Source organism: Mauremys reevesii, linkage group 8 (genome assembly GCF_016161935.1).
Source record: "Mauremys reevesii isolate NIE-2019 linkage group 8, ASM1616193v1, whole genome shotgun sequence".
In the NCBI taxonomy this organism is placed as follows: domain Eukaryota; kingdom Metazoa; phylum Chordata; order Testudines; family Geoemydidae; genus Mauremys; species Mauremys reevesii.
In genome coordinates this window covers 43,637,894-43,659,457 of record NC_052630.1, presented here as the reverse complement: position 1 = coordinate 43,659,457, position 21,564 = coordinate 43,637,894, and the positions used below count along the sequence as shown (strand labels likewise).

Sequence of the window (21,564 nt, the reverse complement as noted above, 5' to 3'; positions counted from 1 at the left end):
CTAGGGTCAAGTCCCTGTTCCAAGTTAGGCAGAACAGGGATTTGAATTTAGGTCTCTCATGTTCGTGCTTTAACCCCTGGGCTACTGTCTATTCTAGGGTAGGTGATTATTCCTCGCCCCTCCAAAAAAAAAAAAAAAGAAAAACCCACCCCATCTCTCCTGGCCGTGGGAAACCTTTCCGCATGAACGTTTTCTCAAAACTGGTACATTCCTGTGGACAGTTTAGGTTTTGACAAATTGCCATTTTCCAACACATCATTAATACATTCTTGACCCACTCTAGCTGAGCTGGGCTAACACCAAACCTATTTAGCGCAGGTTTGGGGCACTGCTGCTGGAGGTGTCCCAGGCAGCGTTAAATGTCCCACATGTGCTACATCACAATAAAGGTCAGAAAATTTAATTGCATGGGAGGCAGGATCCCACCTGAACAAGGGCGCAGCCTGCTTCTGGAGAGTGCTTATCCAGGTGCCTGGCTTTGCAGTGAGGTTCTGCACACTCCAAACACCAGATGAGCTACTGTGCACTGAACTTGGCCCCATCTTCCTGCCCTCTGGGCAGAGCAATGCGCTGGCACTCAAAGCCCAGATCACACCGAGTTCTACCAGCTGCCATGCTGCAGGCTGTGGGTAATGCTCCAGCCAGTTAGTTCCACACATCCTCCCAGTAACCGATCTATTTATAACTCCAGCTACCTGGGAACAGCAGGCGGCTCCCTCGCCATTGGCTGGCAGCGCCTGGCCCATTTTGCCTTCACTGTGCTTTTCACACACTGGAGGCAGAGGAGAGCTGTCAGCACTTTGCCTAGGTCTCCCACAGTGCAGTGCATATCCACTCATGTGCAGGGATGTATGTGCATGCACATGAAAATAAGTGTGCAAGGTTGTGAGAATGATGGCATTGATACACCTCAGTGCAAGTATGCAAAGACTTACGGCAGTGTTTGTGTGCACAGGATGTGGCTGCATACACACAGGCAGGAGTATGTAGATGCATGTGTGAAGGTAGCCCTGTGTGTGTCTGAAAGTACATATGCATCTGCGCATACTTGAATGCACATGCACAACAGGTAAGCGTGTTAGCAGATGTGTGTGTGTGTGAAATCAGAATAACTACAGCTGGCCGCAGTGCAGAATGCACTAGCTAAGCATGAGCCTGTTGGCGTTCTCAACCCCTTTTCCAGTGGCTCACAGCTTTCTCAGCCAAACTGAATTTTGAGTTGAATGTTGCCACACATCCCCCTTCCCCATCTCAGACCTCCTGATCACTGTACCTGGCTTTGAGCTTGTGCATACAGCGCCCAATCATGACTTCTTTATCTGGGGCAAAGTGGGGGTTGTGGGGATGACCAGCACTGGCCTCCTGAAATGAAAGCACGTTCTAACCTTCACCATGGAGAAACTATTATCTTTCCCTAATGCCAGGAAATACCCAATATAACAACAAGGGGCCAAGTTCATGCTGCTGCAGAAACCTTCCCTTCCTAAATGTCTTAGCTTCAGGGAGCTTGATTTTTCAACTGTAGTGATTAAGCAAGAGTGGGACTTTACCAGGCATGCTTCATTTTCTTCTTTCCTTCTGCTCTTGTCACTTAAATGTGATGGGGGAGGGAAAAGGGGGCAGATTACAGCAAGGGGATTAGACTAAGTATGAAACAGCGGGCTGGCTTGGTAGGGCTGCACAAGGGTTAACATGGTGGGGGGTCACCCATACTGTAACGCCCAGGTCTGGGTTCTCTTCCCATTCGAGTCAGGGATTTGTCTCTGCCGCAAGGGGCCACCAGGGGAGGGGAAGGGAGCCCAGAGTTGGGAAAGTCCCTGTGTCATACTGGGGGATGGGTGTGTACCTGCCTCACACACCCGTGTTGTCCCAGGACTTAGCCAAGGCTGCAGTGAAAGAAGTTGAGGAATGTTTACCCCAGATAAAAGGAGGGGTCACTGCGGGGATGAGAGAAACCATCTGCTGGCTTTTACTGCACTTCTCCCCATGGCATCGGGAGCAGCCGGAGGGAGTCTCCCGACTGGCGAGGACCCTATCTCCGATCACCCGACCACTCTGATCCCTGGGGCCAGAGCAGAGTCAAAAGACTTCTCTTCCCTGCACCAACAGCTCCTGTTACACTGATCCTCCCCTGCTTAATTACACAAACAGCTGCTCCTTATTTTTGCTTGTTAGAGAGCAGGGAGGGGACATCCTGGGCGAGGACAGGATCAGTGACAAAGGTAGGGCTGGCCAGCACCGGGGCTGGTGCCCAGCACAGAGACACCGACTCTCGTGATATGTGGTGTTCTTAAAGCCCCAGCTCCTGGAGTTGTGGGAATAGGTGAGATTCTCAACTTTCTCTCTTAGAAATAAGTCTCTAGCCCTGGTGCTTGTGGAGAAACATGGGCCCCAAAGAGTTGGCAAATTTTTTAAAAATCCCAATTCCTAATTTTTAAAAAATATCAGGATTAAGCCAGTGGTGGTTTTTTGGGGGGCCTGGCTCATGACTTGGAAACCCTTGGGATGGGCAATACTGGCAGCATGAACTGCATGGGGGGAGCAGTGGAGGATGGCTCAGGATGGGGGGCAGCATGGGCTGGTGATAGACATGGAGCAGAGAATCTGTGGGGTGGGGCTGGGGGCTAAATGGGGACAGACCATGGTGAGAGGAACAAGGGGGCTCTGGATAGAGGTTGGGGGAGCGTGTGTCTGTGCCTGCTTTCCTCCCATCAGGCTCCCACCAGAGACAGCTGTGGATTGAGTTAAGGAGAGGGGTTGTTGAGGGGAGAGAGAAGGCCCTTGTGTGTGTGTGGGGGGGTCCTCCACTGGCTCACAGAAGCACCTGACTTCCTGAACCCTCAGCCGTGTGCCCTGTATTTGGTGGCTCCCCCATCGCTAGTTTACGGGGATTTCTGCAGAAGCTGAGAAAGGGCCAATGGGGGTGTCAATGCTGAGTCCCTGACATCTCTGATTCTCACCCCAGTGCCCAGGCCAAGACACAGCCTGACACCACCCTCCTACCCCCCCAGCGCGCACACACACCATACCCTGGCATTGATCTGAGGGACTGGCAGAATAAACCCCTCAACCAGCGCCACCCCAACCTCTCTGCTTAGCACCAGAAGCCCCCCAAGATGCAGGTGCTGAATCCCCCTAAACTACACCCCCGGCCTCTGATCCCCTTAAAGACATGGCCCCTGCACTCCTACCCCTGTAAGTGACACACTGCCCCAACAGGTGACTGAACCCTTCTGACTGATTCACCCGAGCCCAGCCCAAAATCTGTTTACCGGAGAAGTCCTCTCTCCACCTCCACTGGGTCCCAGTCCCTTGGAGACACCAATTCACCCGCTGGGCCTGGATCCTGTTAACCAAGAACCCTGTAACTCCTCCCTTCCTTCCATGGCACACTGCTGACACACCCTCGCCCCAGCTCCTACGACACCACCCCTCCACCCTCACCCCAAATCCCTTCCAGTGAGACCCCATCCAACCCACAATGCTCTGGAGCCTCAGTCCCTCCCTGGCACTCCTGGCCAGCACCCAGATCCTGCTGACCACCCCCAACCAGGCCTCCCCCAGGGCACCCAAGCCCCTGTGGAGCCCAAACGCCGGCCCCAACCCCTGTGGGGCCGAAGACACCGTGGCTGCACCATCCATCCCAGCCTGCTGCACTCACCCGCTTGTAGACATCCTCCCGGCTGGCCTCATACTTCTGCTGCATGCGCTCCTCCAGGAAATAGATGCGCAGCTTGAGGCTGAAGTTCTCCTTCTTCAGGTCATTGAGGTGCTGGGACAGAGTACGGTAGCCGTTAGACATGGTGGGTGACCCATGGAGGGGGGCATCTCTGCACCCCCCCCCTCACTCAGGAGACATTGCCAAGGGAAGGGAGTGAGCCAAGCCCATGGGAAGCTGCCCCAGCCCACGGCGGCCTACGGAGACATGGTGGAGAGGCTAGAGCGCTCCTGGTTGGAGCCTCTGCGCAGCTCAGCAGCTCCCACTGGGTGCAGGAGTGCAGCTCGCTTTCCTTTTTTACCTCCAGGAGATATCTGTGGAATCCCTGGCAGGGGAACATCCTGCATGGACAGACACAAGTGGTGTAACCCGATCCAGACAGCGGCCCTAGCGACTCCACGTCCACCTCCCAGCCAACTGCAAGCCATTAATGGGAGCCTGGGGCCTGGCCAGCAGAGACCCGCACGGGAGGGGAGAGGGCAGCTAGGAAACGTGATGAGGACGCAGCAGGGAAGGGAGAAGGGAGAGGATTCCCCACTGATCCCTCAACATCCCAGTGTCCAGCAGTTAAATCTCCCAAGGGTCTTTCCCCTCCCAGAGCCTGGCCTCAGCTGATCCCATGGGAGACACAGGTAAAGGCCCAGGGCAGGTTCTAATTAGTGTCCTGCTGACCTCTCTTGTGCAAGGTGCATAATGCAAGGAAGGGACTGGAGAGGAAAGAGAAAAGAGCCATTTACCCCGACTGCAGGACCCGGGCCAGTGAGAGGCAGGATGACAGCCACCCAGAGGGCCCCACGATGTGTGGCACGCGATAGGCCTGGCCCAGAGAGAGCTCTCGGAGCTGCTGGATAGCAGCAAGGCCAATTCCCACTTGGTGAGAGCCCCTAGGGAACTGCCTTCCCCCGCGCTCTGTGTGTGCAGACACAGATCTCACAGCGCAGTCCTGAAAGGGCACCAAGGGCTCCCACAGAGCTGCAGCCAAGCTAGGCAAAACCACTGCCCAAGGGTGTCCCTAAACACCGAGCCTGTGTGTCTCTCTGTTATTTTCCAGGAAGGAAGGCAAAAAGAAAAGGCCTTTCTCCAGTGTGGAAATACTGAAACATCCTACTCCTTAGCACCCCCCACCCACCTGCCCCGTAGCTGAAAGGCAGAAGATCAAGGCTCCTATTTTGAGCCTCCAGTGAGGAATGTGGGAGTTTAAAGTTCGAAGCTTTGATATTACAGTCTGTAATTGGCCCCTAAACACTGATATGAAGTAACTATGCGTAGTCACACTGCAGCGAAAACCCTGTGCAGGGCTGCAGAGAAGTGTAAGGGCACACTGGGGCGCAGAACAGAATCATAATCCGCTCCCTGACAGGGCTGCGCTTTGCCCCTCCCTCTGCCGGAGACATCGCTGTGCACATACAATGGTATTTCATTCAGAGAAGAGCAAAAGCTGGCCCAAGAGGGCAGATGATTTGGGGGTTATTTCTCCAGTGCAGGTGGCAAAGAGAGTGATTTGTTTTATTGCTGCCTTGGGGTCAAATTGGGCATTTCCCCTAAACACAACGGAAGTGTGATAGCACCCTCAGAAAGACACAGTTGATGCAATCCATCTCGTGTGTTAACAGCAGCCTTCCTTTGAAGATTCTATGACTGTTTTCACACACACACAGTGTTGCCAACTTTTGTTATTGTACCACGAGTCTCACAATATTTGGGGTTTCCCTTCAAGCCCCAGCTCCCAGAGCCCAAGTGACTTAGTGAGACGCTCAGCTGTCTTTTTTTTTTAAATGTAAGTTTCCAGTGCTCCTTGTTGCAGAGAAAACATGAGCTGAGTACTCCCTGAAGGCACAGAAGCCAGAAGGCAAATAAAGAGAACTCCATTTTCTTTTTAATTTCATAATTTTTTAAAAACAGTCTCAGTCCAGGAATGGGGACAGACTCCATTTTTCAGCAGTTGGGGTTGGCACTAATATGACACGTGCCTGCTCCACTATCTCCAAAAGTTACTCACGCACTGGAATCTGGCTTTTCTTTCACCAAGAAGCGCTCTGTGCCCATGTTTGCTCAAATCTAACTCAGTTCCAAGAGGAAAGTGACCAGCTTCCTAAACCAGATTCCGATCTCCAGGTCTGGAAAGCCTGTGGCTGGGGACTCTGCTTTGCATAAGAACATAAGAACGGCCATACTGGGTCAGACCAAAGGTCCACTGAACCCAGTATCCTGTCTACCAACAGTGGCCAATGCCAGGTGCCCCAGAGGGAGTGAATCTAACAGGTAATGATCAAGTGATCTCTCTCCTGCCATGCATCTCCACCCTCTGACAAACAGAGGCTAGGTACGCCATTCCTTACCCATCCTGGCTAATAGTCATTTATGGACTTAACCACCATGAATGTATCCAGTTCTCTTTTAAACCCTGTTATAGTCCTAGCCTTCACAACTTCCTCAGGCAAGGAGTTCCACAGGTTGACTGTGCAATGTGTGAAGAAGAACTTCCTTTTATTTGTTTTAAACCTGATGCCCATTAATTTCATTTTCTTATATTATGGGAATAAGTAAATAACTTTTCCTTATTCACTTTCTCCACACCACTCATGACACATACTCACTCTATCATATTCCCCCCTTAGTCTCCTCTTTTCCAAGCTGAAAAGTCCTAGCCTCTTTAATCTTTCCTCGTATGGGACCCATTCCAAACCCCTAATCATTTTAGTTGCCCTTCTCTGAACCTTTTCTAATGCCTGTATATCTTTTTTGAGATGAGGAGACCACATCTGTACACACTATTCAAGATGGGGGCGTACCATGGATTTATATAAGGGCAATAAGATATTCTCTGTCTTATCCTGTATCCCTTTTTTTAATGATTCCTAACATCCTGTTTGCTTTTTTGACTGCTGCTGCACACTGCGTGGAGGTCTTCAGAAAACTGTCCACAATGACTATTTTCATGTGCTCCCTCAGCCCTTTTTCCTGATTAGTTGTAGCTAAATTAGCCCCCATCATATTGTATGTGTAGTTGGGGTTATTTTTTCCAATGTGCATTACTGTACATTTATCCATGTTATATTTCATTTGCCGTTTTGTTGCCAAATCACTTAGTTTTGTGAGATCTTTCTGAAGTTCTTCACAGTCTCATAGACTCATAGACTTTAATGTCGGAAGGGACCATTATGATCATCTAGTCTGACCTCCTGCACAATGCAGGCCACAGAATTTCACCCACCCACTCCTGTAACAAACCCCTAACCTATGTCTGAGTTACTGAAGTCCTCAAATTGTGGTTTGAAGACCTCAAGCTGCAGAGAATCCTCCAGCAAGTGACCCGTGCCCCATGCTGCAGAGGAAGGCGAAAAACCTCCAGGGCCTCTGCCAATCTGCCCTGGAGGAAAATTCCTTTCCGACCCCAAATATGGCAATCAGTTAAACCCTGAGCATATGGGCAAGACTCACCAGCCAGCACCCAGGAAAGAATTCTCTGTAGTAACTCAGATCCCACCCCATCTAACATCCCATCACAGACCACTGGGCATATTTACCTGCTGATAGTCAAAGATCAATTGCTAAATTAATTGCCAAAATTAGGCTATCCCATCATATCATCCCCTCCATAAACTTATCAAGCTTAGTCTTAAAGCCAGATATGTCTTTTGCCTCCACTACTCCCCTTCGAAGGCTGTTCCAGAACTTCACTGCTCTAATGGTTAGAAACCTTTGTCTAATTTCAAGTCTAAACTTCCTAGTGTCCAGTTTATATCCATTTGTTCTTGTGTCCACATTGGTACCAAGCTTAAATAATTCCTCTCCCTCCCTGATATTAATCCCTCTGATATATTTATAAAGAGCAATCATATCCCCCTCAATCTTCTTTTGGTTAGGCTAAACAAGCCAAGCTCTTTGAGTCTCCTTTCATAAGACAGGTTTTCCATTCCTCAGATCATCCTAGTAGCCCGTTTCTGAACCTGTTCCAGTTTGAATTCATCCTTCTTAAACATGGGAGACCAGAACTGCACACTGTATTCCAGATGAGGTCTCACCAGTGTCTTATATAACGGTACTAACCTCCTTATCTTTGCTGGAAATACTTCGCCTGATGCATCCTAAAACTGCATTAGCTTTTTTAACGGCCATATCACATTGGCGGTTCATAGACATCCTGTGATCAACCAATACTCCGAGGTCCTTCTCCTCCTCTGTTACTTCCAACTGATGTGTCCCCAATTTATAACTAAAATTATTGTTATTAATCCCTAAATGCATGACTTTGCACTTTTCACTATTAAATTTCATCCTATTACTATTACTCCAGCTTACAAGGTCATCCAGATCTTCCTGTATGATATCCCAGTCCTTCTCTGTGTTAGCAATACCTCCCAGCTTTGTGTCATCCGCAAACTTTATTAGCACATTCCCGCTTTTTGTGCCAAGGTCAGTAATAAAAGGGTTAAATAAGATTGGTCCCAAAACTGATCCCTGAGGAACTCCACTAGTAACCTCCTTTGGTCCTAACTATCTTGAGCAGTTTAATATCATCTGCAAACTTTGCCACCTCACTTTTTACCCCTTTCTCCAGATCATTTATGAATAAGTTGAATAGGATTGGTCCTAGGACTGATCCTTGGGGAACACCACTAGTTACCCCTCTCCATTCTGAGAATTTACCATTTATTCCTACCCTTTGTTCCTTGTCTTTTAACCAGTTCTCAATCCATAAAAGGATCTTCCCTCTTATCCCATGACAACTTAATGTACGTAAGAGCCTTTGGTGAGTGACCTTGTCAAAGGCTTTCTGGAAATCTAAGTACACTATGTCCACTGGATCCCCCTTGTCCACATTTGTTCACCCCTTCAAAGAACTCTAATAGATTAGTAAGACACGATTTCCCTTTACAGAAATCATGTTGATTTTTGCCCAACAATTTATGTTCTTCTGTGTGTCTGACAATTTTATTCTTTACTATTGTTTCAACTCATTTGCCCGGTACTTACGTTACCGGTCTGTAATTACCAGGATCACCTCTAGGGCCCTTTTTATATATTGGTGTTACATTAGCTTACATTAATTTGCCTTCTCTCACTGAATGAAAATAACATGCATGGAGCCAAGTCATCCTGCTGGTGCACCACTCTGTGCCATAGCTAGAAACTGTAGTGCACACGGCTAGATTGTTGACTGGTCCCCCCGTCCCCAAAATAGTCCAGCATTGCACTGAATAAAAGTCATCTGGATTAGTTAACCTTATATTCCAGCAAATGGAACTAGAGGGTAATGGAGTTGGTGAGGCAGCTCTGCATTAGATCTAACCTATTTTCATGTGCTCCCTCAGCCCTTGGAGCCTCAGCCTGGCAGGGCCCGAGCGAGGGTACTGCCCCTCCCCTCCCCGCAATCAAAGAAGATCCAAGGCAAAGATCAACAAGTAGCAAAACTCTTTAGAGTGTAAACCCTGCACACTGAGGCCCTGGTCTCTTTGAACACACAGTTATAATGATGTCAAAGACAGAGCAGTTTAAATGACACTAGAGACATTGACTGTGTGCGCGGGTGATTGGGCCCCATCACTCGGCTGCAACACACCCCACATCCACACACATACTTCAACCACTTGCCAATGATGCTGAGTAATGGTCCAGAAAATATGGACTTTGGGGGCTAAAGACAGAGTCCCAGTAGTTCATACCTCCATCGCATCATGTTGGGGGGCCTCACTCGTGAGTTTTGATCACGAGGGGTTGGTAATACTGCTCTCAGTAAGCAAACAGGCTAATCGCTCCCTCTCAAGTCCCCCAACCCCCAGTGTAGCTAACTGCCCCCTCGAATCTGTGGTAATAATTGGAGATATACCAATCTCCTAGAACTGAAAGGGACCTTGGAAGGTCATTGAGTCCAGCCCCCTGCCTTCACTAGCAGGACCAATTTTTGCCCCAGATCTCTAAGTGGCCTCCTCAAGGATTGAACTCATAATGCTGGGTTTAGCAGGCCAATGCTCAAACCACTGAGCTATCCCTCCCCCAGGTAACCATCCAGCTAAATAAGCCTGCAATATCCCACAGGCTTGGCCCTAGCTCCCTGGAACCATCCCTGCCTCTCCTGGGTTAGGATCCTTGGCAATGCTATAGCAAGTAGGGGTACGACTGCCTGCAAAAGCCACTTGTGGTGCGTTGCTTTGCTCAGGCCCCATGATGTGGCCAACTCTTGCCAGCACCCCGCGAGCCTGTGTTCCTGTCTCCTTGCAATGCCCACTGCGAGGAGCCGCGGCATCTGCCCTTATGCCCTCGCTCCAGCCATGAGATCGTGTTTATGCCACAGGGCCTGCTCTGCACAAGGGGCTGGCGGACACAGAGACTTAGTGCACAGCAGGCCGGGGTGGGAATCCTCTCCACAACAGCCTGCCATGCAGTAACGCCCCCTGTTGATCTACGGCTGTGTCGAACGCTGGGCAGCTACCCTCAGGCTGCACTGCTTTTATGTCACACGCCAGCAGTTAAACCCCTGGGTGTCTCCTGAGCCCAGACCTTAGGGGTGGGATTCGACAGATCCATCCATCAAAGCCCTTTACTTTCCGTGGCTCCAGCACAGGCGCCCCATGAAGGTGACACAACAAATTCCACAGCTTTGAAGCCACGTGCGGGGGTCTCCCCCAGGCAAAGCAGAGTGGGAGGCAGGGAGTGGAGGGGCCAGGGTCATTGCTGCTATAACAGGAGGGGAGAAAAGGTGGAAGTGAGGGAGCAGAGGCTCTCCAGGGGGGAAGAGCGAGGAGCATAGCCACCAGGGGCAGGGGAGTCAGGAGGGCACCAGAAAGAGACACCAACAGCAGAAACACAATTGTCATGCCAGCCCAGGTATGTCTGTCTGTCTGGGTTCTCATATGGTGCCCATGCCACCTGATGTTAAAGGATGTAACCATGTTTGGGTGTGCCTGGAGCCGGGGGAGGGCGGTGGTTCCCAGCTCAAGGAGAAGTACCTGAGCTAGCTCTCACTGAGGTGGTGCGCTCAAGACAGACCGTAGCCATTGCAACGAGACCAGCAGGAGGAGCTAGCCATGCCAAGGGCACATCTGTCAGAGACCCTAGGCACATACTCAGGGCACCTAGACCCTCCTGCAGAGCCTGCTGCTGCGGCTACACTCTACTTTAGTGCACTGAATGTAGATAAACCCTTTGTGGTGGGGCAGAGGCCGGCATAGGGCAGAGGACACCACGTCTTGGCAGCAGAAGCTATCTCAATAGATAGTGGACCACTGTGATCACCTAGTCTGACCCCCTGTATAATACATGCCAGAGTACTGCTTCCAAATAATTCCTAGAGCAGATCTGTTAGAAAAACATCCAGTCTTGATTTTAAAATTGTCAGCAATGGAGAATCCACCACAACCCTTGGTAAGTTGTTCCATTGGTTAATTACACTCACTGTTCAAAATTTACCCCTTATTTCCAGTCTGAATTTAAATGTTCTCTGCTAGACTGAAGAGCCCATTATCAAATATTTGTTCCCCACGTAGGTACTTACAGACTGTGATCAAGTCACCCCTTAACCTTCTCTTTGTTAAGATAAGCAGACTGAGCTCCTGGAGTCTATCACTATAGGGTTTCTAATCCTTTAGTCATTCTCATGGCTCTTCTCTGATCCCTCTCCAGTTTATCCACTTCCTTCCTGAATTGTGGAGACCAGAACTGGATACAATATTCTAGCAGTGGTCACAACAATGCCAAATATAGAGGTAAAATAACCTCTCTGTTCTTATTCGAGATTCCCAATTATGCATCCAAGAATCACATTACCTCTTTTGGCCACAACATGGCACTGGGAGCTCATGTTCAGCTGATTATCCAGCACCAACCCCAAATCTTTTTCAGAGTTGCTGCTTTGCAGGATAGAGTCCCCCATCCTGTAAGTATGGCCTACATGCTTTGTTCCCAGATGTACACATTTACTTTTAGCTGTATTAAAATGCACATTGTTTGCACCCAGCTTACCAACTGATCCACATCACCTTGTATCAGTGACCTGTCCTATTCACTGCTTACCACTCCCCCACTTTTTGTGTCATCTGCAAACTTTATCAGTGATGATTTGACATTTTCTTACAAGTCATTGATAAAAATGTTAAATAGCATAGGGCCAAGAACCAAGCCCTGCGGGACCCCACTAGAACCAGATCTGCTCAATGATGATTCCCCATTTACAATTACATTTTGAGACCTATCAATTAGCCAGTGTTTAATGCTTTTAATGAGTGCTGTGTTAATTCTATATTGTTCTAGTTTTTTTAATCTAAATGTCGTGCAGTACCAAGTCAAATGCCTTACAGAAAGGCTTTTATTACACCAACACTATTACCTTCATCAACCAGCCTTGTCATCTCATAAAAAAATCAAGTTAGTTTGACGGGGTCTGTTTTCCATGAACCCATGTTGATTGGCATTAATTATATTACCCTCCTTTAATTCTTTATTAAATGTCTCCCATATCAGTTGTTCCATTATCTTTCTCAGAATCAATGTGAGACTGACAGGCCTATAATTTACCCTTTTTAAATGCTGGCACAACATCAGCTTTTTTCTATGCTTCTAGAATTTCACCAGTGTTTCATGGCTTATTGAAATCAACAGTAACAGTCCAACAAGCTCCTCAGCCAGCTCTTTTAAAACTCTTGGATGCAAGTTATCTGCTGATTTTAAAATGTCTAACTTTAGTAACAGCCAGGGGCGGCTCTAGTAATTTCGCCGCCCCAAGCACGGCGGCACGCTGCAGGGGGCGCTCTGGCGGTCGCCGGTCCCGTGGCTCCAGTGGACCTCCTGCAGACGTGCCTGCGGAGGGTCCGCTGGTCCCGCAGCTCCGGTAGACCTCCCGCAGGCATGCCTGCGGCTGCTCCACCGGACCCGCGGGACCAGTGCACCCTCCGCAGTCATGCCTGCGGAAGGTCCGCCAGAGCCGCCTGCCGCCCTGCCGGCAAAATGCCGCCCCACACGCGCGCTTGGCGCGCTGGGGTCTGGAGCCGGCCCTGGTAACAGCTGTATCTCAGGAGGATGTTAAACCAGTATGGAAAGTATGTTACCACCATATGATAGGACTACATCTTCTCCCCACTCCAAAAAAAAAAAAAAAAAAGAACAGAAATATTTATTGAACACTTCAGCCTTTTCTGCATTATTGATAATTCTACCATTTCCATCTAGTAATAGACCAATACCATTGTCAGGATTCTTTTTGTTCCCAATATGCTTGCAAAACTCCTTATTGTCCTTAACTCTGCTGGCCATAAAGGTCTCCTTGTGTCCCTTTGTTTCCCTTATCAGTTTTCTACTATTCCTAGTTTATTATTTATATCTGTCTCTATCAAATTCCCCTTTAGTCCGGGTGGGATTGGAGCACAGAGCAGTTTTGTAGGAGTTCTGAAAGGGATACTATTTCTGCAAGCTAGAGAGTGTCCTCTGGCCCTCTGTCCAAGAGGAGTATGTCCATCTCAACTCACTTCTCCCCTAGTAAGGAAATAACCCACTCCTGTAACCCAGTCTCTTCTGATTACTTGGAAACCACAACACTGCTCATTGAACTGGCATAGGCCAAAGGCAAAAAAGGCTACAGACTCTGGAGAAGATCAAAGAGCGCTGAGAGTTGAAGCCTCAGTCCCAACCAGCCCATCAAATCACTCTCTACCCCAGGACTACCTGGCAAGCTTTATGTGGGCCCAGGAGGCACTTCAGTGCAAACACAAGCTGCACAGGGCTGTGAAGATGAGGCTCAACCAGGGCCGGCTCCAGGGTTTTTGCCGCCCCAAGTGGCGAGGAAAAAAAAAACGCCATGATCGTGATCGGCGACACTTCGGCAGCAGCTCCACCATGCCACTTTCTTCTTCGGCGGCACTTCGGCAGCAGGTCCTTCCCTTCGAGAGGGACCCACCGCCGAATTGCCACCAAAGAGCTGGATGTGCCGCCCCTTCCCCTTGGCCACCCCAAGCACCTGCTGGTGCCTGGAGCCGGCCCTGGCTCAGCATAGTTGGGACTCCTCAGAACCACTATTATATGCTTCCAGCAATGGATGATGCCAGAAAGCAACAGGAGCTCACAGAGACGCAAGGGGAATTGGGACAGTCCTTGACAAGAGAAATAACACAAGGCCCTAAACAAATAACCTGAGCCAGCAGACAAAAGAGCAAGGTAGAACATCACGTGAACTGTTCTATTTGCATTAGGAATAACAGGCTGGGTCTGTAGGCCCCCATGTTATCCAGCCCTTGCGCCAGCAAAGTTCCCATTGACATCAGGACAAGTTTGGCCCCAAGGTGGGACTTACCTTCTCAAAATCTCGCAGGGTTTGGGTCTGCACTACAGGGCCCATCTCCAGGTCACTGAGGACATGAGTCTGCATTAGAGGGCTCTGCTCAAGGCCTGGCAGAGTCTGAGCCGGCACTGGGTGATGGGCTGTCTCAAAGAGTCCTGACATGGGTGTCTGCCTCAGGGGGTCTTCATCGGAGATGCCTAGGTTCCCCTGCTCTAGGGCATCGCAGAGAACAGCTGGAAAGGGAGCACAGAGGAAATGCAGTTCAAGTGTGTGAAGTGTCTGTTTCATATACATGCTTGACAAGCAAAACTGGATCATACCTCCAGATAAAAACTGCATCAAGCTGGAGTTAAAGCACCTATCAGTAATTTAAGACTAAACAGTCATCATCTGAGGGTAACATTGCCTTACAGGAATGCTGAAATTTTCCCACTTAACAATCATTGGAAACTCAGGAAATTCAGAGTCAAGGTTAAATTATAAAGTGAGGCTATTATATGAAATTATGGAAATGCACCAGTAAGGTACCCAAACAACCTTAACTCTTCCCTGGAGCGAGCCACAGCTTTTAAGGTTAGAAGGGACCATTGCGCTAATCCACTCTGACCTCCTCTATCACCCAGGCCAGAGAACCTCACCCTGGGATTCCTGTATCAGGAATGCTAGCCTCCAAACCTGCCTTGCTACATCCCTCACACATCTAGGCTTAGAGCTGGATTTCACACCCCATCGTTCACGCCAGCAGGTATTTGCAGCATCACATCAGTACAATGTAAACTGGGTTATTTTGGGATCCAAGGACTTTTCCTGTTGTCTTGAAGTTCCTAGATTACGCTCATGGCCATTTTAATTCTGTGAGGTCTGTGTACTGGTACAGTGGTCATGCCATGCCCATCTCCCAGCTACCCCATCAGTTTTTCATAAGGGCTTTACAAAGCCAACAGTCTGTTGCTGCAAAAACACCTAAAATGTAGAGGTTTCAGAGTAGCCCCTGTCCTGGCACCTCCAATCTTTGTCACTCGACTAATCCCTTTATTCTCATCATGCCAAGTGCTATAATGTCATGATTGGGGTCTGGGAGTACATTCCTTGTAGATACAGTATTTACCGAGTATAACTGGTGCCTTAGTGAGGAACAGGGAATTACAGCCTGCAGGACTAATCAGGAATTTAGAAAGTCCAGTTTTTTCTGCACCCAGATTTTGCAAGCTGTACAGTTAAGAGTAATTTATTGTTATACTGGAGGATGTTGGTAGCTACCAAAAAGCAGGTCTTTGATCTATGGACAGTCACAGACCTCACTGACGTTGATGGAGATGCTATCTGTCCTCCATTCTGCCTAAATGGAACAAGCAATTAAGCTTCTTTATGGAGAAAGATAGCTGAACTAATAGACACCACCATGCAAAGCACTGGCCACATGGAAGACCTGAGCAAGAACTAACTCAGCGAATATAGGAGGAGTTTCCCTGGGAACTGATGGCAAATGCCAAGGGCTGGGACAGTGGCGGATTTAGAGTTAGTGGGGCCCTGTGCACAGCTTCCTTTTCGCCTGCCCCCGGCCCATGCCCCCGGGACCCAGCCAAGAAGAACATTCTCTTATCTTCACCCCGCCCCCCATTTTTCATTCTCTTTTTTCTTCATTCTCCTCCTATATTATAAGTAATGGAAAGTAAATGAAAATAAAGTGAGGTACCTTGATTGGGGCAGAGGGTTGGGGTGCAGGAGGGGGTGAGGGCTCTGGAAGGAAGTTTGGGTGCGGGGTGCGGGCTCTGGGCAGGGGTGTGGGAGGGGGTGCGGACTCTGGAAGGAAGTTTGGGTGTGGGGTGCAGGATCCGGGCTGGGGCTGGGGTGCGGGAGGTGGGCAGGGGGGCAGTGCTTACCTTGGGCAGCACAGCTCCCAAAACGACCAGCAGCGGCTCCTAGGCAGGGGGGGCCAAGCGGTCTCCATGTGCTGCTGCCCGCAGGCAGTGCCCTCGCAGCTCCCATTGGCCGCAGTTCTCGGCCAATGGGAGCTGTGGAGTCAGCACTTGGGGCGGAGGCAGTGCGCAGAGACACCCTCCCCCCAGGGGCTGCAGGGACATGCCAGCCGTGTCAGGGAGCAAAACAGCATGAAGGGAGGGAGGCAGAGTGGGCAGGGAGCTGCCTTAGCCCTGCTGTGCTGCTGCTGGCATGTCTCTGTGTGCCCCTTGGGTGGGAGGCGGGCAGCAGGTCTCCATGTGCTGCCCGGAGGGGAGGGGGAGCAGCGCGTGGAGCCACCCCCCACCAGGGGAACACAGAGACGTGCCAGCAGCCAGCTGCTTCCGGGAGTGGCATGGGACCACCAGCCACCTGCCTGCCTGCACCCTGCTGCCACCAGCCAGGACTCGGGGGCAGGTTGTCAGATATTTGTCCTGCATTTTGGGGGGGGGCTATCATTGGGGGCCCCATGCCAATGTATGGTCTGTTTCATGGTAAATCTGCTCCTGGGCTAGGACATTAATTGAATGGCAGAGGTGGGTGTGAGAAGCAGAAAGAAGCCAGAAAAGCCAGGAGAAAGTCAGAGAAGCAGGGGTCGTGTGGCCCCGAAAGGAAGCCAGAAGATCTTCTTTGGCACAAAGTGCTGGCTGGCAGCAGGCTTAGTATTGTTAGCCAGTAAGTCCCAGCTGTTGGTTGTTCCTACCATACATTCTTTGTAAATAAATAGGATTGCACCAAAGAAACATTTGATTTGTATCATCAGTTTCTCCTCCTAAGGGAAACAACCCGACAAGACCCCATATATTGGCTAACTACTCAAGCTAAAAGGGACAATATTATCTAGCCTTTGTGCTCACCCAGGAGTTGAAATGCTTTGTGATGGATGGATAAGGTTGTCTCAGAGTTCCTGGGTGGTTTCTCAGGGTATCACTATCGGGGTCAGTTAAGGCTATTTGCTTGACCCTCTCTGGATGTCAGGGGCTTGTTTTGTTTATAATTACAGTAAAGAACAGAAATATCAGACACATAGATAAACACAATATGTTGGGGAAGAGACAGCATGGCTTTTGTAAAGGGAAATCATGCCTCATTCCGGGGTACAAAATATATCGGAAGGACAGAACAGGCCGTGCAGGGGGAGGAGTGGCACTATATGTTAAAGAAAGTGTAGATTCAAATGAAGTAAAAATCTTAGGCGAATCCACAGGTTCCATAGAGTCTCTATGGATAGAAATTTCATGCACTAGTAAAAATATAACAGTAGGGATCTATTATCGACCACCTGACCAGGACAGTAATAGTGATGATGAAATGCTAAGGGAAATTAGAGAGGCTATCAAAATTAAGAACCCAATAATAGTGGGGGATTTCAATTATCCCCATATTGACTGGGAACATTTCACTTCAGGACGAAATGCAGAGATAAAATTTCTCGATACTTTAAATGACTGCTTCATGGAGCAGCTGGTACGGGAACCCACAAGGGGAGAGGCGACTCTAGATTTAATCCTGAGTGGAGTGCAGGAGCTGGTCCAAGAGGTAACTATAGCAGGACCGCTTGGAAATAGTGACCATAATACAATAGCATTCAACATCCCTGTGGTGGGAAGAACATCTCAACTGCCCAACACTGTGGCCTTTAATTTCAAAAAGGGGAACTATACAAAAATGAGGGGGTTAGTTAGACAAAAGTTAAAAGGTACAGTGACTAAAGTGAAATCCCTGCAAGTTGCATGGGCCCTTTTTAAAGACACCATAATAGAGGCCCAACTTCAATGTATACCCCAAATTAAGAAAAACAGTAAAAGAACTAAAAAGAGCCACCGTGGCTTAACAACCATGTAAAAGAAGCAGTGAGAGATAAAAGACTTCCTTTAAAAAGTGGAAGTCAAATCCCAGTGAGGCAAATAGAAAGGAGCACAAACACTGCCAACTTAAGTGCAAGAGTGTAATAAGAAAAGCCAAAGAGGAGTTTGAAGAACGGCTAGCCAAAAACTCCAAAGGTAATAACAAAATGTTTTTTAAGTACATCAGAAGCAGGAAGCCTGCTAAACAACCAGTGGGGCCCCTTGACGATGAAAATACAAAGGAGCGCTTAAAGATGATAAAGTCATTGCGGAGAAACTAAATGGATTCTTTGCTTCAGTCTTCACGGCTGAGGATGTTAGGAGATTCCCAAACCTGAGCTGGCTTTTGTAGGTGACAAATCTGAGGAACTGTCACAGATTGAAGTGTCACTAGAGGAGGTTTTGGAATTAATTGATAAACTCAACATTAACAAGTCACGGGACCAGATGGCATTCACCCAAGAGTTCTGAAAGAACTCAAATGTGAAGTTATGGAACTATTAACCAAGGTTTGTAACCTGTCCTTTAAATCGGCGTACCCAATGACTGGAAGTTAGCTAATGTAACGCCAATATTTAAAAAGGGCTCTAGGGGTGATCCTGGCAATTACAGACCGGTAAGTCTAACGTCGGTACCGGGCAAATTAGTTGAAACAATAGTAAAGAATAAAATTGTCAGACACATAGAAAAACATAAAATCTTGAGCAATAGTCAACATGGTTTCTGTAAAGGGAAATCGTGTCTTACTAATCTATTAGAGTTCTTTGAAGAGGTCAACAAACATGTGGACAAGGGGATCCGTAGACATAGTGTACTTAGATTTCCAGAAAGCCTTTGACAAGGTCCTCACCAAAGTCTCTTATGTAAATTAAGCTGTCATGGGATAAAAGGGAAGGTCCTTTCATGGATTGAGAACTGGTTAAAGGACAGGGAACAAAGGGTAGGAATTAATGGTAAATTCTCAGAATGGAGAGGGGTAACTAGTGGTGTTCCCCAAGGGTCAGTCCTAGGACCAATCCTATTCAATTTATTCATAAATGATCTGGAGAAAGGGGTAAACAGTGAGGTGGCAAAGTTTGCAGATGACACTAAACTACTCAAGATAGTTAAGACCAAAGCAGATTGTGAAGAACTTCAAAAGATCTCACAAAACTAAGTGATTGGGCAACAAAATGGCAAATGAAATTTAATGTGGATAAATGTAAAGTAATGCACATTGGAAAAAATAACCCCAACTATACATACAACATGATGGGGGCTAATTTAGCTACAACGAGTCAGGAAAAGATCTTGGAGTTATCGTGGATAGTTCTCTGAAGATGTCACGCAGTGTGCAGAGGCGGTCAAAAAGCAAACAGGATGTTAGGAATAATTAAAAGGGGATAGAGAATAAGACTGAGAATATATTATTGCCCTTATATAAATCCATGGTACGCCCACATCTCGAATACTGTGTACAGATGTGGTCTCCTCACCTCAAAAAGATATTCTAGCACTAGAAAAGGTTCAGAAAAGAGCAACTAAAATGATTAGGGTTTAGAGAGGGTCCCATATGAGGAAAGATTAAAGAGGCTAGGACTCTTCAGTTTGGAAAAGAGGAGACTAAGGGGGGACATGATAGAGGTATATAAAATCATGAGTGATGTTGAGAAAGTGGATAAGGAAAAGTTATTTACTTATTCCCATAATACAAGAACTAGGGGTCACCAAATGAAATTAATAGGCAGCAGGTTTAAAACAAATAAAAGGAAGTTCTTCTTCACGCAGCGCACAGTCAACTTGTGGAACTCCTTACCTGAGGAGGTTGTGAAGGCTAGGACTATAACAATGTTTAAAAGGGGACTGGATAAATTCATGGTGGCTAAGTCCATAAATGGCTATTAGCCAGGATGGGTAAGAATGGTGTCCCTAGCCTCTGTTCGTCAGAGGATGGTGATGGATGGCAGGAGAGAGATCACTTGATCATTGCCTGTTAGGTTCACTCCCTCAGGGGCACCTGGCATTGGCCACTGTCGGTAGACAGATACTGGGCTAGATGGACCTTTGGTCTGACCCGGTACGGCCTTTCTTATGTTCTTATGTTCTCACCAATCTGTTAGAATTCTTTGAGATAGTCAAACAGGCACATGGACAAAGGTGACCAGGAGGATATAGTGTACTTGGACTTTCAGAAAGCCTTTGACAAGGTCCTTCACCAAAGCCTCTTAAACAAAGTAAGCAATCATGGAATAAGAGGGAAGCTCCATTCATGGATCAATAACTGGTCAACAGATAGGAAACAAAGGGTAGAAATAAATGGAGAGAAGTAAATAGTCGGGTCCCCCAAGGATCTGTACTGAGACCAGTGCTGTTCAAATTTGGAAAAGAGGGTGAGCAGTGAGGTGGTAAAATTGCAGACGATACAAAATTATTCAGAACAGTTAAGTTCAAACCTGACCGCAAAGAGTTATTAAGGGATCTTACAAAACTGGGTGACAAAATGGCAGATGCAATTCAATGTTGAAAAGTACAAAGTAATGTGCTTTGGAAAAAATAATCCCAATTACACATGCAAAATGATGGGGTCTAAGTTAGCTGTTACCACTCAAGAAAAAGATCTTGGCGTTATTGTGAATAATTATCAGAAAACATCCACTCAATGTGCAGCGGCAGTCAAAAAAGTGAACAGAATGTTGGAAATCATTAAGAAAGGGATAGATAATAAAACAGAAAATTCATAATGCCAAAACTGAAATCCCTGGTACGCCCACACCTTGCATACTGCCCGCAGTTCTGGTCGCCCCATCTCAAAAAAGATATATTAGAACTGGAAAAGGTACAGAGAAGAGCAAGAAATTTGATTAGGTGTATGGAACAGCTTCCATCTAAGAAGAGATTAAAGAGACTGGAACTGTTCATTTTAGAAAAAAAGAGATGCCTAAAGGGGAGATACGATAGAGATCTACAAAAATCACAAACGTTATGGAGAAAATGAATAGGGAAGTGTTATTTAGCACATCACACAACACAGGAACTAGGGGTCACCCGATGAAATTAATAGTCAGCCAATTAAAAACATACATAAGGAAGTATTTCTTCACGGAACACACAGTTAACCTGTGTAACTTGTCATGGATGTTGTGAAGGCCAAAACTATAACTTGTTCAAAAGAGAACTGGATAAGTTCATGGAGCATGGGTCCATCAATGGCTATTAGCCGGGATGGGCAGGGATGCGACCCCATGCTCTGGGTGTCCCTAAACCTCTGACTGCCAGAAGCTGGGACTGGACAATGGGATGGATCACTCCATAAATTGCCCTGTTCTGTTAATTCCCTCAGAAGCATCTGGCACCGGTCATTGTCAGAAGGCAGGATACTGGGCTAGTTGGACCATTGGTCAGACCCAGTATGGCCATTCTGATGTGATTACATTACAGCATTCTTTTAGGGTTTTTTATCCTCAGCTCACTGACAGGAACCCTCAGCCTTACCCCAAGCGTCAAGTGTTTTGTCTAAAGTCGTCCTTATGTCCTTGGCAGTTTGAATTGTCTGACATGTACTGGAAACAGGTCAGCTTGGGGAGCCCCTGAGCTCTGCCATCCAATGGGACCAGCCGAGCCAGGCTGCTCTGCAAGTCACTAGTATCAGACAGCCAGGAAGGACGGACACCTATGAAGCATCAGGGGTTGGCATGGTGCTCAGCCAGCTTCTTATTACCCGTCCCTGCTTCCTCAGGCACCCAGCTTCTTATTACCCGTCCCTGGTTCCTCAGGCACCATACCTTGACTCT

The 21,564-nt window shown here is 47.9% G+C and overlaps 1 protein-coding gene across 4 annotated transcripts in view; it reads right to left on the bottom strand.

Moving 5' to 3' along the window:
* LOC120370264 (myomegalin-like) overlaps window positions 1-21,564 on the bottom strand; it is a 163,678-nt gene that overhangs the window by 118,729 nt on the left and 23,385 nt on the right. For 3 of the 4 annotated variants that reach the window (XM_039484693.1, XM_039484680.1, XM_039484685.1), the window contains exons 3-4: window positions 14,001-14,221; window positions 3,662-3,772 (exon numbers count right to left, since the gene is read on the bottom strand). In XM_039484693.1, coding sequence (XP_039340627.1) covers window positions 3,662-3,772; window positions 14,001-14,221 — 332 coding nt within the window. Of the gene's footprint in view, window positions 1-3,661; window positions 3,975-14,000; window positions 14,222-21,564 lie in introns of those variants that run through there. The other variant, XM_039484688.1, reaches the window with a different exon arrangement.